The sequence below is a fragment of the Ovis aries genome, chromosome 22 (genome assembly GCF_016772045.2).
Source record: "Ovis aries strain OAR_USU_Benz2616 breed Rambouillet chromosome 22, ARS-UI_Ramb_v3.0, whole genome shotgun sequence".
In the NCBI taxonomy this organism is placed as follows: domain Eukaryota; kingdom Metazoa; phylum Chordata; class Mammalia; order Artiodactyla; family Bovidae; genus Ovis; species Ovis aries.
In genome coordinates, this window is record NC_056075.1 from 37,100,749 (window position 1) to 37,113,808 (window position 13,060).

At 50.1% G+C, this 13,060-nt stretch overlaps 1 protein-coding gene across 1 annotated transcript in view; it reads left to right on the forward strand.

Moving 5' to 3' along the window:
- The first annotated feature begins 698 nt into the window (after positions 1-698).
- Positions 699-13,060, forward strand: part of SLC18A2 (solute carrier family 18 member A2) — a 41,299-nt gene continuing 28,937 nt past the window's right edge. The window contains exons 1-5 of the mRNA XM_027960375.2: positions 699-819; positions 1,280-1,415; positions 2,952-3,303; positions 12,411-12,469; positions 12,770-12,853. Of these exons, the coding sequence (XP_027816176.1) occupies positions 1,295-1,415; positions 2,952-3,303; positions 12,411-12,469; positions 12,770-12,853 (616 nt within the window). The 5' untranslated portion in view covers positions 699-819; positions 1,280-1,294. The remainder of the gene's footprint in view (positions 820-1,279; positions 1,416-2,951; positions 3,304-12,410; positions 12,470-12,769; positions 12,854-13,060) is intronic.

Below are 13,060 nucleotides of genomic sequence, written 5' to 3' on the forward strand. Positions count from 1 at the left end.
CACGGGGTCCTTTTGTTTGGGCACCAGGCACTCACCTAGTCTCCAGTGCCCCCTGCTCAGGGACATGGTCCTCCTTTCTGGGACCTGAACTCTGCGGCCTGGGGCCCTCATTTCCTCACTCTCACTGTGGGGGTGATGCTGAGGGATGTCCCCTTCTCTCCCCCCACCCCCCGCGTTGCCACATCACCATCTGGAGGGTATCCAAGGACCCAATGGTCAAAGAGGCCGAGGGGCATTTTGCACCAAGATCCGGAGGCGGGAGAGGGGAAGGGTGCTGGGGTACTGGGTGGCTTCTCCAGGAAACAGGTCTGTCCGCGGCCGCCCAACCCCAACCTCCGTCCCGGGCACACTCACTGAAGAGGCTTCACGTCCTTAGGAACACGGAGGCTCAACGAGAGCGTTAGCTCCTAACTGAGGCCAGATGAGAGCACTAATCCCCGGCTCCTCATCCTGGCCCTCGCCCTGGGGTTCCTGACGTCCTCCCTTTGAGACCCATCCGCTTCACCCTGGCCGGTGTCCCCAGGGTTCACGGCGAAGTGCCCAGACAGGGGCGAGGGTCTGCTCGGGACGGGGCGACTCCAGAGTCCGGGCGCAAAGCCGGTCCGGGACGGGGCGGGGACAGGAAAGCTACTGCGCTGGGAGGGCGGAGGCCGGGGCGCCCCAGCCCCCCGCCCCCGCCCCGCGCCGGCCGTGACGTCAGAGCCGGACCCGGTAAACTGAGCGGCGGCGGCCGGGCGCTGGGGTGGAGACTGCGACGGGAGCCGGCCGGCCAGACGGAGCCCACGGCGGCCAGGGCGGGCAGCCGCAGACCACCCCGAGGTAAGGCCGACCCCGCTCCCCGCCCGCGGGACTCGGCGCTGGGGACTGATCGCCGCCCGGACGCGCGGGAGAGAGGGGCCCGGCCGAGGTCAGGGGAAGCCCCCGGGGGCGCCACGCGCGGGGTTCCGAGGGGTCCCGGGAAAGCGAGGACGCCTGGCGCGCGGGTGGCGCGCGGCCCTTTCCGAGCGCGCGGAGGGTGAGGTGGGCGCGGGCGGCGGAGCGCCGGCCGTGGCGGGGGATCGCGCCCCGACGGCGCTCGCGGGCGTTTTACGCCGGAGCGCAGGTGCCGGTGAGAACGCGCTCGCCGCACGTGAGCCGAGGGGGGACGCCGGGGACCGTCTGGCGCCGCCAGGTGAGCCCCGCTCCCCGAGCGCCCCTCTGGCGGGCCGGGCCGGGCGAGCCCTGGGGTCGGGGGAGCCGGCGGCCCCGCACGGCCCCTGACCGCGCGCCGCGCCCGCAGCCGAGCCCAGGAGCCATGGCCCTGAGCGAGCTGGCGCTGCTCCGCCGGCTGCAGGAGAGCCGGCACTCGCGGAAGCTCATCCTGTTCATCGTGTTCCTCGCGCTGCTGCTGGACAACATGCTGCTCACGGTTGTGGGTACGTACAGACCCGGCGTCCCAGTCCCCCGGCGCGCCCCGCTTACCCCGGCGCGGTGCGGGCAGGTTGGAGAGAAAACGTTTTTCATAAAGACGTTCCCCGCCCAAGACTGCCTCGCTTAGGCTAGTGGCCGCGTTCGCGGCTTCGTTTTCCTGGAGGTCCGGTCAAAAAAACCGTGACATCAGATAAAACTAAGAACTTATGTTTCCTCCTGATAATTTCCTGCTTCCCCTTGTCACTTTCAACGCGATTAAAAAAATTTTTTTTTTAAATATTCTATGAAGGAAGAGCAATTTCCAGGATTCACAATAATATTATAATAATTATTACGCCCCCCCCGAAAAAGGTGGGTTAATAATGTGGTCTGTCACCTAAAGGAACAGGTCAGCATACCTCCCTCCATAGAAGGAAGGGACATGGACACATGTCAGGACTCCTATCAAGAGCAGTTTTAACTGTTGGTTTTCATCTTTTTTGCTGTAATAGATTTTTGAACAGCTACATAATTGACATCCAGTTCTCTTAATTAGCCCCATGAACAACAGGTTTGGCACGCATATTTTCCTGAAAAATATCCCAATTTTTAATGAATAAAAAATGACTTTTTAAAGGGTCATTTCCCCTGTCTAAGTTTTTCTCTCTGGACAGTTTTCAGAGCATCAGAGAGTCAGGTTTTCACTTCCAGGAGTATGGGAGCTTTGGGGCTCATCCCAGTAGAGTAACAAGGGCCTGTGTCCTCCTTTGTCTTGAATCCTCTGTTATACACATGCCCAAAGCTTCGATTACATCAGCTTTCTTTTCCTTTGTGAAAGTCTCAGGAAGTCTTAAATTTGCCAAGTTGTATGAAACATTGCTGCTTCCCCCTCAAGTAATAGAAAGATAAAGTGAGTCTAGTGCAGAATTTCCGAATTATTACTTCCTGCGGGTTAATTTTTTTTTTTCTCTAAGACACATAATGAAATTTAGGTTTCTGTTTTCCTGATTCATTCACTTAAAGGTCTTTCTAGCCTCGTTCTGAGAAGCCCTGGTTGACCCCAGGTCAGCACAGACTAGATTTCAGATTGTATCTTGCTTTCCTTTCCTAAAATATTCCTATGAAGGAGCCCTGTAAGAAGCACAGGGAACTCTGGGGCTGCTCAGGTCTGCTGGCCCTGAGAGCTCTCACAGCCTCTGGGGCTTTGTTCTCAGAGCTTGTTGTTGTTTAGTCCCACAGTCGTGTCCAACTCTTTGCAACCCCTTGGACTGCAGCCCACCAGCCTTCCCTGTCCTTCACCATCTCCTGGAATTTGCTAAAACTGAGTCAGTGATACCCTCTAATCATCTCATCCTCTGTCACCCCTTTCTCTTTCTGCCCTCAATCTTTCCCAGAGCTAAACAGCATGAAATTGTTCAGTGTCGGTGCAGAGGTTCCCTTTCCTGAGGCAGACACACCACTTCTCTGGGTCTCATTTAGCATTTGACAAGACCACAGGTTTGCTGGCTTTGGTCCCAGGGAGGCTTTCAGTGTAATCACCGTTGTCCTGCTCTCATCCCCAGTCCCCATCATCCCGAGTTACTTGTACAGCATTGAGCATGAGAAAGATGCTCTAGAAATCCAGACCGCCAAGCCTGGGCTCACAGCCTCCGCCCCCGGAAGCTTTCAGAACATCTTCTCCTATTATGACAACTCCACCATGGTCACGGGGAACAACACTGACCACCTTCAGGGGCCGCTGGTGCACGAGGCCACCACGCAGCGCATGGTCACTAACTCGTCCTCGGCCCCTTCCGACTGTCCCAGTGAAGACAAAGACCTCCTGAATGAGAATGTGCAGGTCGGCCTGCTGTTTGCCTCGAAAGCCACTGTCCAGCTCCTCACCAACCCGTTCATAGGACTGTTGACCAACAGGTAGGTTATATTGTTTCGGTCAAGGAGCTAAATAGTCATAATATTGTTCCAGATCATTTTGTTTTTCATTCATTGATCAGAGTCTGGAGATCCAAAGCTGGAGGGGAAATCCAGTCTCCTTCTCCTTACGTTTCCATCTTGAGGCAGTCACGGTTTCCCATTTGGTGCTCCTTTTCATTGCCGCTGTAGCCATCATCGTGGGATTGTACGTGCCACGTGGCTTTCTCTTCTCTTCCACTTCTGGTCATGGACTTCCCAATAGACAGCCGAAGCGGTTTCCTTCAGGCTGGTGTGGTCAAGGCTCGTGTGGATGGCCAGGTGGGGAACATGGCATGTGATGCATAGTCCTGCTGATAGAGGCAGCAGCTCGCTGACACCGAGGCCCTGGGCAGTGGACCTTCCCCTGCCACGTGCTGAGCTGTGTCCGCGTGCACACCAACGAAGAGAATCTTTTCCCCCAGATAATTCAAGCTGCCCACGTGAGCTTTATATTAATCCGGATGTTCTGGAGTCTTTCGAGACCCATTTTTTTTCTGAATAATGGTTCACATTTCCATTGTTGGTGGCCATCCAGCTACTATTTATTCTTCTCCAGCTGAGGTGGTCCAGCTCTGCCCAGGACTTGGGGGCTGCAAGCACAGGACAGGGGGCTTGCAAAAGAGGGGAGGAGGTGTCTGTTGCAAAGAGTGGGAGCTGGTAGAGTGAGCAGTGGTGGTGGGCTCCCATCTAAACAGTGTGACCCCAAAAGCAGAGATGTGAAAAACGGTGGAGGGGGGCAGTGCCCAGAGTCCTACCTGTGAAACAGTCTTAGACGCACAAACAGAGACAAGGACCAGAGGTGGGAAAGAGAGCAAAAGAGGGGTCCAGAGGACTGAGGAGGGCAGGTGGTTTGAGGGGACTGGGCGGGGCTGGGCTATGAGGAGCCCCATGTGCTAGATGACAGAGGAGTAGGCACTTGTTGCAGGAGCACTTGGGAGCCACTAGAGATTCCAAAGCTAAATGAAGAGTCAGGGAAGGTAAAAAGTGAAAGTGTTAGTTACTCGGTCATGTCTGACTCTTTGCAACCCCATGGACTGTAGCCCACCAGGCTATTTCTGTCCATGATATTTCCCAGACAAGAATACTGGAGTGGGTTGCCATTTCCTTCTCCAAGGCCCAGTCTTCTATTAAAATATTGCTAATCATATCAAGATGGTGACAATAGAGAGGGGCCCTGTGTGGCTGAGAGTGGGGGCAACTCTAGAGGGTTGGGGGCTCTATGAGGCAACGAGGCCTGGGGTGGTGGCAAGGGCTCAAAGCGGCCACAGCAGGCCTGCCTTCCTCCACACAAGCGATCTCCTGAAGCAAAGATTTCTGGTAGGGTACCCATTGTGAGTCAGATGGAAGTACCTTTTCTACCTCTGTGATGTGATTTTCTGGACTGGGTGTGCCATTGAATCCATTTTAACCCTCCCAGGCCACATCCAGCCTGCAGGCTGTGTGGCAGTGTTGTCAGGCTACTGCATAAAATGGTAAGCAAATGAATGCAGGATGCTGGGCCCACTGGGAGCCCACCAAGAGGCACCATTATTAAGGTGGCGTTCAGCATTTCTTCTATTCTTCTGGAGGAAAACCAAGCAGACCTCCGTGGTTTACAGGGTTTTCTTTCTTTTCTCACCCCTAAGAGCGCTCCTTAAAATGCATCTGGTATAATTACAGAAAACAGCTCAGGGTTTTGTATTCTGAGAAAGCAAACAGCTCAAATACTATATGGGAAAATTGAGGACATTATTGTAATAACACCTTGCCAATCACTTGGACATGAATGTCACTAGCTGTACAGCGCAATACTTAGAAACTCGGCGGAAATGATGTGAGCGTTCTAATCTTCCAAATGTAAATGCAAATGAAAAGCTTTAAAAAAAATCCCATTCTCATTTCTAATGCTTTGCTTATGCCAAGGGGCAGGAGCTTGTTTAAAACCAGAGAGACTTTTGCCCTATTATATACTCCAAATACTTTGACATTGTAGCCACCTCAGCGGTAAAGAATCTGCCTGCAATGCGGGAGCCGCAAGAGATGCAGGTTCGATCCCTGGGTTGGGAAGATCCCCTGGAAGAGGGCATGGCAACTCACTCCAGTGTTCTTGCCTGGAGAATCCCATGGACAGAGGAGCCTGGCAGTCTTACAGTCCATGGGGTTGCAAAGAGTTGGATGCGACTTAGCACGCATGCATGCAAGGCTTGTGTTTGGGCCTCGTAAAAAAAAATTATCTTCCAAGAGAAAACTAATTTCCTTTAGTGACCTGTGAAATTTAGTCTATTTGTATGGTGGAACTTGTCAAGAACAAAATTTTCCTCCCAGCTGATTTCTCCCAGCTCTCCAGCAAATTTCAAAACAATCTTCATCTTCTAGCACTGCCTTGTAATGTGGAAATTGAAACAAATTTTAATATCAATGCAGGCAGGCAAAACAATTGAACAAACTCAGTTGTCCCTCCAACATGGTCATGATAAGTAATGTTTTCCAATATTTTCCAAGCCCAGTAGATATGAATTTGGGGACTTGCAGCATTTCTGGGCACTCTGTGGCTCTGCTCAGAGAAGTGATAAATATATTTCCGTTTACAGACTCTTCCCTTGTGAGCCATTGCAAATAGCCTTTTGATGTAATTTGTGCCAATCACATCCGCAATTACCAACGAGATATGTGACTCACATTTTCAGGGTTGTAAAGAACTGAGTTTAAAATAGCATTTTACACTTGGTTAATATGTTTTTGATTAAAGAGTAGTTAAAACATGAAGCATCAGATCTTGAGGAAGCTTGAGCAAAAGCTTTGGGGGCTGTCTTAGTATTTTTATAGTAGTGGTCCCCAACCTTTTTGGCACCAGGGACCAGTTTTGTGGAAGACAGTTTTTCCACAGGTGGGGGGTGAGGGGTGCTTTGAGGATGATTCAGTGGCATAACATTTATTGTGCACTTTATTTCTGTTATTATTTCATCAGCTCCAGCTCAGATCACCAGGCATTAGATCCTGAAGGATAGGATTCCTCAGTGACTCTGTGGAATGAAATTGCAACCACTCCAGTATTCTTGCCTGTGAAATCCCATGGACAGAGGAGCCTGGCTAGCTATAGTCCATGGGGTCGCAAAACAATCAGACACGACTTAGCGACTAAACAATAACTCAGGAGGAGAAAGCATTTGTCCAGACTCTGGCTGATGTCTTCCTCTCTTCTGGTTTTTTCCACCAGCTTACTGTTAACCCAGTTTGTACTTTTAGTTACGGAATATAAATACGGCAGGTAAAATCTGCCTTTTTTGCATCTACTTGGGCTCTCCCTCGGTGCCCCAGGCTGAATGAGGAAAAGTCCAAACAGTGAGTTGTTGGATGCTATTTTTATTCAGTGGGAGGGAGTTTAGGAAAATCAGCCTGATGTGAGGGACCTTGATCCTCACCCACCTCCCTGGCCTAGAAAATTATCTTTTTCCATCCCACGATGCATGCTGGCCTAGCCTCCCCGTATCTCTGCAGTGCTTCTGACAGTGGGGAAAAAAGAGATCTCTTGCATCTCCAGAGATGTAGTAGGGAGCTTGGAGCCACGCATTTCTAAAGCTTCTTGCTGTAAGCAGCACCCCCTCTGAAATGAGACACCCAATGTCACACCCATCATAACCCGTTGAACCCCCATGTTACAGTCCAGCGCCCCATTGTTTGTGGTCACGATGCTGCCGTGTGAGTGGCTTTTGTGAGTGGGTGACAACAGGAAGCAGCCTCCTGTCTTTTGTTTTAAATATTGGGTAAGATCTCATGTCGAACCATGAAAATAAAATATGACGATTCTTGGGAGGTATTTAAATGCTCACGTGGCTGCTAGATGATACAAGTAATTCCCATTTCATTTCCTCTGTAGGTAGTATATTTTCACTGAATAATTTGTGACCAGATAGGGAACAAAGGACATTTTGACTATGGTGAGGGTGGTGATCACAGGTCCAGTAACACACTTTCCAAAGCCTGTGGGTGTGTGTCTTGACTTGATTGCCATCTTTGAGGCTTGTGTGACTTCTTTTCTAATTCCAGTTTAACTGTTCATTTCATGATTGCACTTGTGAGTGAAATGAATATGAGCAACAGCTGTTGTCATTTGGCCCAGTAAGTGGATTTTAAAGGTACCCACACATAAAAAGCATGTTCCAGGGAGGTACACAATGTGAAAAGCATCTTTACATTTCTCTCTTCCGTAAGTCAAGAACATGGCTCCATGGTCTTCACTTGCTTAACATAAGGCTTCCGTAGTAGTTGTATCTTTAGACCCAAGATATTCCAAATGAACCCGATGGCTTGGGAAAGGGTTAACTCCGGGGACGGGGGTGGGGAGAGCTCCCTCCTCAGCTTGTCGCTCTCAGTGGTCTGCTTTTTATCAAACCAGCGTCAGTGGCTTAATTTATTTCCATAGTTACCTAGTATATTTGAAAGCCAGGTATTCTTCCTCACAAATCTTAACTCACATCTGAACGACAGGGAGAAAGCCACAGGGCATGAAATCCCCACCAAATCGACTGTGTGTTTTCGTGTTGTTTTTTTTTTTTCTCTAGCTTCAGGCAGTTGGTCTGAAGTGGGTTCTGTAGCAATAAGCAGTGACCTTTTCAAAAAGCATCTCCATGGACAGGGAAATCAGCCATTCTGGGAAGGGATCTCCCATCCCAGACGTCGTGAGGATGGAGAGGGTGCGACAGAGTCTTTGCTTTGAAATCAGAACAAGCTGGCTGTGGATTTGGGTCCTTCCCATGGGAGCAGAGCCCTCATGTGATCTGTGCATCAAGGAACACCCGGGAGAGTAAGAAATTCAAGGCTCATGTAGCTCACTCCACACATGTTATAACTGAAAGAGACAGACCCAGGGGCTAAACCTAAGGATTTTCTTTTATTTATGAAATGGTTGACCACAAGCTTCCAAGTCCTGTCGGACTTTTTGTGACCCCATGGACCATAGCCGGCCAAGTTCCTCTGCCCGTGGCATTTTCCAGGCAAGAATCCTGGAGTGGGTTGCCATTCCCTTCTCCAGGGGATCTCCCCGCTCCAGGGATGGACCCTGTGTCTCCTGCATACCACTGAGCCTCTAGGAAATGTAAAATACCTCTCTGTTTACTGCTGTTCACTGTTGAGGAGTGTGTGGAGATAGTTGGAAAGGGAGATGTCACCTCTTGTCTCCTCTGGGGCAGTTTGTTCCCTTCTCTGTCCCCTATTCTGCATCCTTGCTTTTGTCACTTACCCAGAAGAGGGAACCGAGGCAGATCTTAGCAAGCCTGGGACAAGAGCTTACATAAGGTAAAGATAAACTAGTCCATAGCATAGAGAACAAGTATTGATTGCCAGTGATAATTTAGGAACATAATAGGGTTTCTCCACTGACTGTGTATGGATACATAATGCATATAACTTTTATTGCTTTGCACTCTCTTCTAGGAATCAAATATACGAATTTTACTCTTATTCCAATTGGATTAGCTGCTCCCTGATGCCCTGTGGAGATGACAGTGGGCCAGGATGACTCACGAGGGGGTGATAATGGGATGCTTGGGTAAAGGTTTGCTGCATCAGACATGGCTCGGCTCAGTATCACTTTAATTGAGATGGCATTGAATTGCTGCAGGAGGCCAAATCAGACATTTATGACTAATGTCAGTTGAGGTTCTGACCATTTAGGAGACATTGTGGGGAGGGAGAAAGGACAGTGGCCATCTGGCCACCACTCAGTGACCCTGGGGCCTTGGGCAGCTGTCCTGAGGCAGGTGTTCAGGGGGACAGGGCAGTCTGAGGGTGGAGAGCCAGGAGCTGCCCATTGGGCTGCATTTGCCTTGAGGCTGAGCTCCAGAGAAGGATGCTGCCCAGCACTTGCCACTGGGCAACCCTGCCAGTGGCTTGGCCAGTGTTGAAAGCGTAGGGCACACGAGTCTGGTAAGGAGAAGGAAGCAGCAGGATCCCAGTGATACCCAAAGCAACTGGCTTGCTCTGCAGTTGTGGCTGAGTCACAGGCTCCACCTTTGAACCTTGACTTTCTCATCTAAGATAGGGGATTGGACTGGCCAGCCTTTGAGTTTCCTTCTAGCTTTGCCATTTGGTTTTCCAGTCATGCTTTATTAAAATCTGAAAGCAACTGAGAAACACAACAGCAGCTGCTGGATTTTTAGAGAAAAACACAACACCTGGTCTTGGTTAAAAGAATCTTCCGTAAGTGTGCAGCCCTCTGGGTATCAAGCCACCTGGTATTAACAGGTACTGTGGACCCACGTTCCATGCACCCTGTGTGGACCACTGCTCCTGCGACTGGTGTCCCCACCACAAGTGTATACTAGCAGGACCCAGCCTCATTGACACTCAAGGTTATGCCCTCTGCCCTGAATTTGGGGCAAGTTACTTAAATCTCTTGAGCCTCCATGTGGTCATCTGAAAATAGGGTTGGAGCCAGCTATCACGTGGAATTGGGATGGTCACAGGTGACTCTGACTCTGCATGCTTGTCATCTCCGGGAGTGCTGGAGCCTCCTGGTAAGAAGGCACTCACACCAGCTGTGCCCTGCCAGGTGACCTTGGTCAGTGGCTGGGCTGTTGACTGGATGTAATATTACTGGTTTTGCAATAGCTTTGACTTAAGTCAGTGGTTTTCCAAGCTGGATGTTGAAAGGGATAAGAAGCCTCTGTTCATTCCAGGGTAGTTGTGTGTTCGTTCTTCCCCCAGACATGCAATGTTGTTGTTCAGTTGCTCAGTCGTGTCCGACTCTGTGACCCCATGGACTGCAAGTGCCAGGCATCCCTGTCCTTCACCAGCTCCCGGAGTTTGCTCAGACTCATGTCCATTGAGTTGGTGATGCCATCCAACCATCTCATCCTCTGTTGTCCCTTTCTCCTCCTGCCCTCAATTTTTCCCAGCATCAGGGTCTTTTCCAATGAGTCAGCTTTTTGCAACAGGTGGCCAAAGTATTGGAGCTTCTCCTTCCAATGAATATTTATGGTTGATTTCCTTTAGGGTTGACTGGTTTGATCTCTTTGCAGTCCAGGAGACTCTCAAAAGTCTTCTTCGGCACCGCAGTTCAAAAGCATCAATTCTTTGGCGCTCAGCCTTCTTTATGGACATGTAATAGTTGCTGAGAAAATAAACTGCCTGTGACTTCTCTCTGAGCCCCCTGGAAGTTTCCTTCATCAGTTTCCATTAGTGCCATGTTGGATCTGGTGTTGTGAGCAGGTTTCTTTTGCCTGCAGAAGTGAGAGCACAGAGCAGTCGGCTCGGGGCTGGTGGAGACGAGCAGCTGTCATTTGATGGTATCTGAACTGCAGTTCAGCACCTTGGTATCTTTCCTAGTTCACCAAATTGGCTTCAAAGCCTGCTTTGTGAGTTACAAGCTCACTTCAGGTCACAGTAGAGGAGTCTTTGCATCAGTTAGTGGGGTGGTGATTGCCTGAGAATGCGATGATTTTATGATGCTATTTGTTTCCTGGATGCACATGAAACAGTTAAAAATTATGTAAGTGGGACCAGAACTTTTAGAAGGTTCTGTTCAAAACCACATATGCCTTTTAGCTACCTGGGGAGGTTAGTAAAGTAAGTCTGTAAGGAGAAGAACTGGATGGAATGGCCCTGGATGGAATTAGCTCTAGGACATCAGACAAGTCAGTTTTTCATGCCTCATCTGTAACATGTGGAAGTGGTCCATCTGCTCTTATCGCATCAGGGAGCTCATGGGTGGAAGTGCTTGGAGAATGGAGTGTAACCTTAGGTGAAGATATTGTTATAATTTTTCATTCCAGCCTTGAGTAGAAGAGCCCTCCCAGGCTGTATGACTGGTGCTCAGGGCTCCTTGTTCCTCGTTGGGTTTCTCTCCAGGGTCTTGAGTGTCTGGGGCTGGAGGAAGATGAGGCCTGGAGATGCTCACGGCTATTCTGGGCTGTGACACAGATCTTCTCTAGGGCTGTAGCTCAGCCAGTCCTGGCCCCTGCTTTTTTTGTGATTTGTTCCTGGCAGAAAGGAGGCCAGGGGGCAGGAAGCTGCTTCACTCTCATGTGCCATCTATATGACAAGGACCAACCTGCTTGCTTAATCTGCAGAAACAGGTAGGGAAAACAGGAGGAGAATGAGGGATGAAGCAAAATTTCTGAAACATCTGTCATGTTCCAGGTGCCCTGGTAGCAGTTTAATAGCCATGTCTCATATCATACCCACTCCATCTCCCGGGTGGTACCAGTGGTAAAGAACCCACCCACTAGTGCAGGAGGCAGAAGAGATGTGGGTTCAGTCCCCAGGTCAGGAAGATCCCCTAGAGAAGGGAATGGCAATGCACTCCAGTATTCTTGCCTGGAGAATCACATGGACAGAGGAGCCTGACGGGCTACAGTCCATGGGGTTGAAAAGAGTTGGACATGACTGAAGGGACTTAACATTCCACCTATGGGAAGTGGGTGGTGGTCTCTCTTTGAGCCTTGAGGGAGATCTATTTGAGTTAAATGGCAAGGCCAGGTGTCCAGCCAAGGGTGTGATACCCAGACGTTGAGGTCTCCCCACCTCTCCTGTCTCCCTGGTGGCAGACCGCTGTGCTTTGTGGTCTTGTGGAGCAATTAGGATGTTGAAAGTTTTGTACAGAAAACAAGGCCTGTATCAGGGTCAAGGTGAAGATAGATTTGGAAATGTCCTCATTTCCCGATGCCTCTTAGACGTACTGCAGTTGTGTCTGCTGCCCATGGAATCTCTTGATGACCTTTTACTAGAATCATTTGACTGCAGCCGTCCCTCTGGGGAAGCTCTAGCCAAGACTCTAATTAAAGAAAGTTTTACAGAATGCTGGAAACAGGGGCTGTGTATTTGAATGTGTTCTGGGTTACTTGCCAAGATTTTATTAACATTTATGCCAGAGAAATTTCCCTTCAGAGTGGCAGTCCCTAAATGTATTCACGTTCCAAGACAGTCAAACACCAAAAGGTCACGGAGGAAGCACCAACTATATGAATTTTTAGAAAAGTTGACCAGACGCTTATCCACTCGATCCCAAAGGCTAACAGGAGAAACTCAATAGAAAGGCTTAAACAAAATACGAGCAGTCACTAGGTTCTCTCTGTGGTTCTGTTTTGCAGAATTGGCTACCCAATTCCCATGTTTACAGGATTCTGCATCATGTTCATCTCAACAGTTAGTAAGTGTCTGACGTTTGCCTTCCGAGTTTGGGTCACCAGGTAGGCTCTGACCACCACCAGCTGGGAATTGAGAACACAGCTGGGATGGGGGCAGGGTTAGGTATGTTGGCAACAACTGCAGAAAACAGTGAGGGTCTTCAGGGTGGGTGAGGTCTTCAGGGAACCAAAGCATGATGTGGTTAATCCAGAAGTACCCCCATCAGGTTAAGGGAGGCCTTTAGAAAGGTCCTATTTGAGCAGATTTGGTCACCGGGCCAGCCGGGTCTACACTAACCGTGGCCTGGCCACTCTCTCCACAGTGTTTGCCTTCTCCCGCAGCTACGCCTTCCTGCTGTTCGCCAGGTCCCTGCAGGGCATCGGTTCCTCCTGCTCCTCTGTAGCTGGTAGGTGTGGAACTGACTAAGTCTGTGCCCTGGGGGCTTTGGTCTATGGGAGGACCGGGCCCTGCCTTAGCTGGCGACCCTTTACAGAATGAGCTGGAATAATTCAGGCAATCGGTATCGGTGGTGGTGGGTGCTGGGTTTTTGGATGTTGTTTGACCTTGTTTTATTGGTCTGGCAGGTGTGGGAAGAGCACAGTCTGGGCCGGGG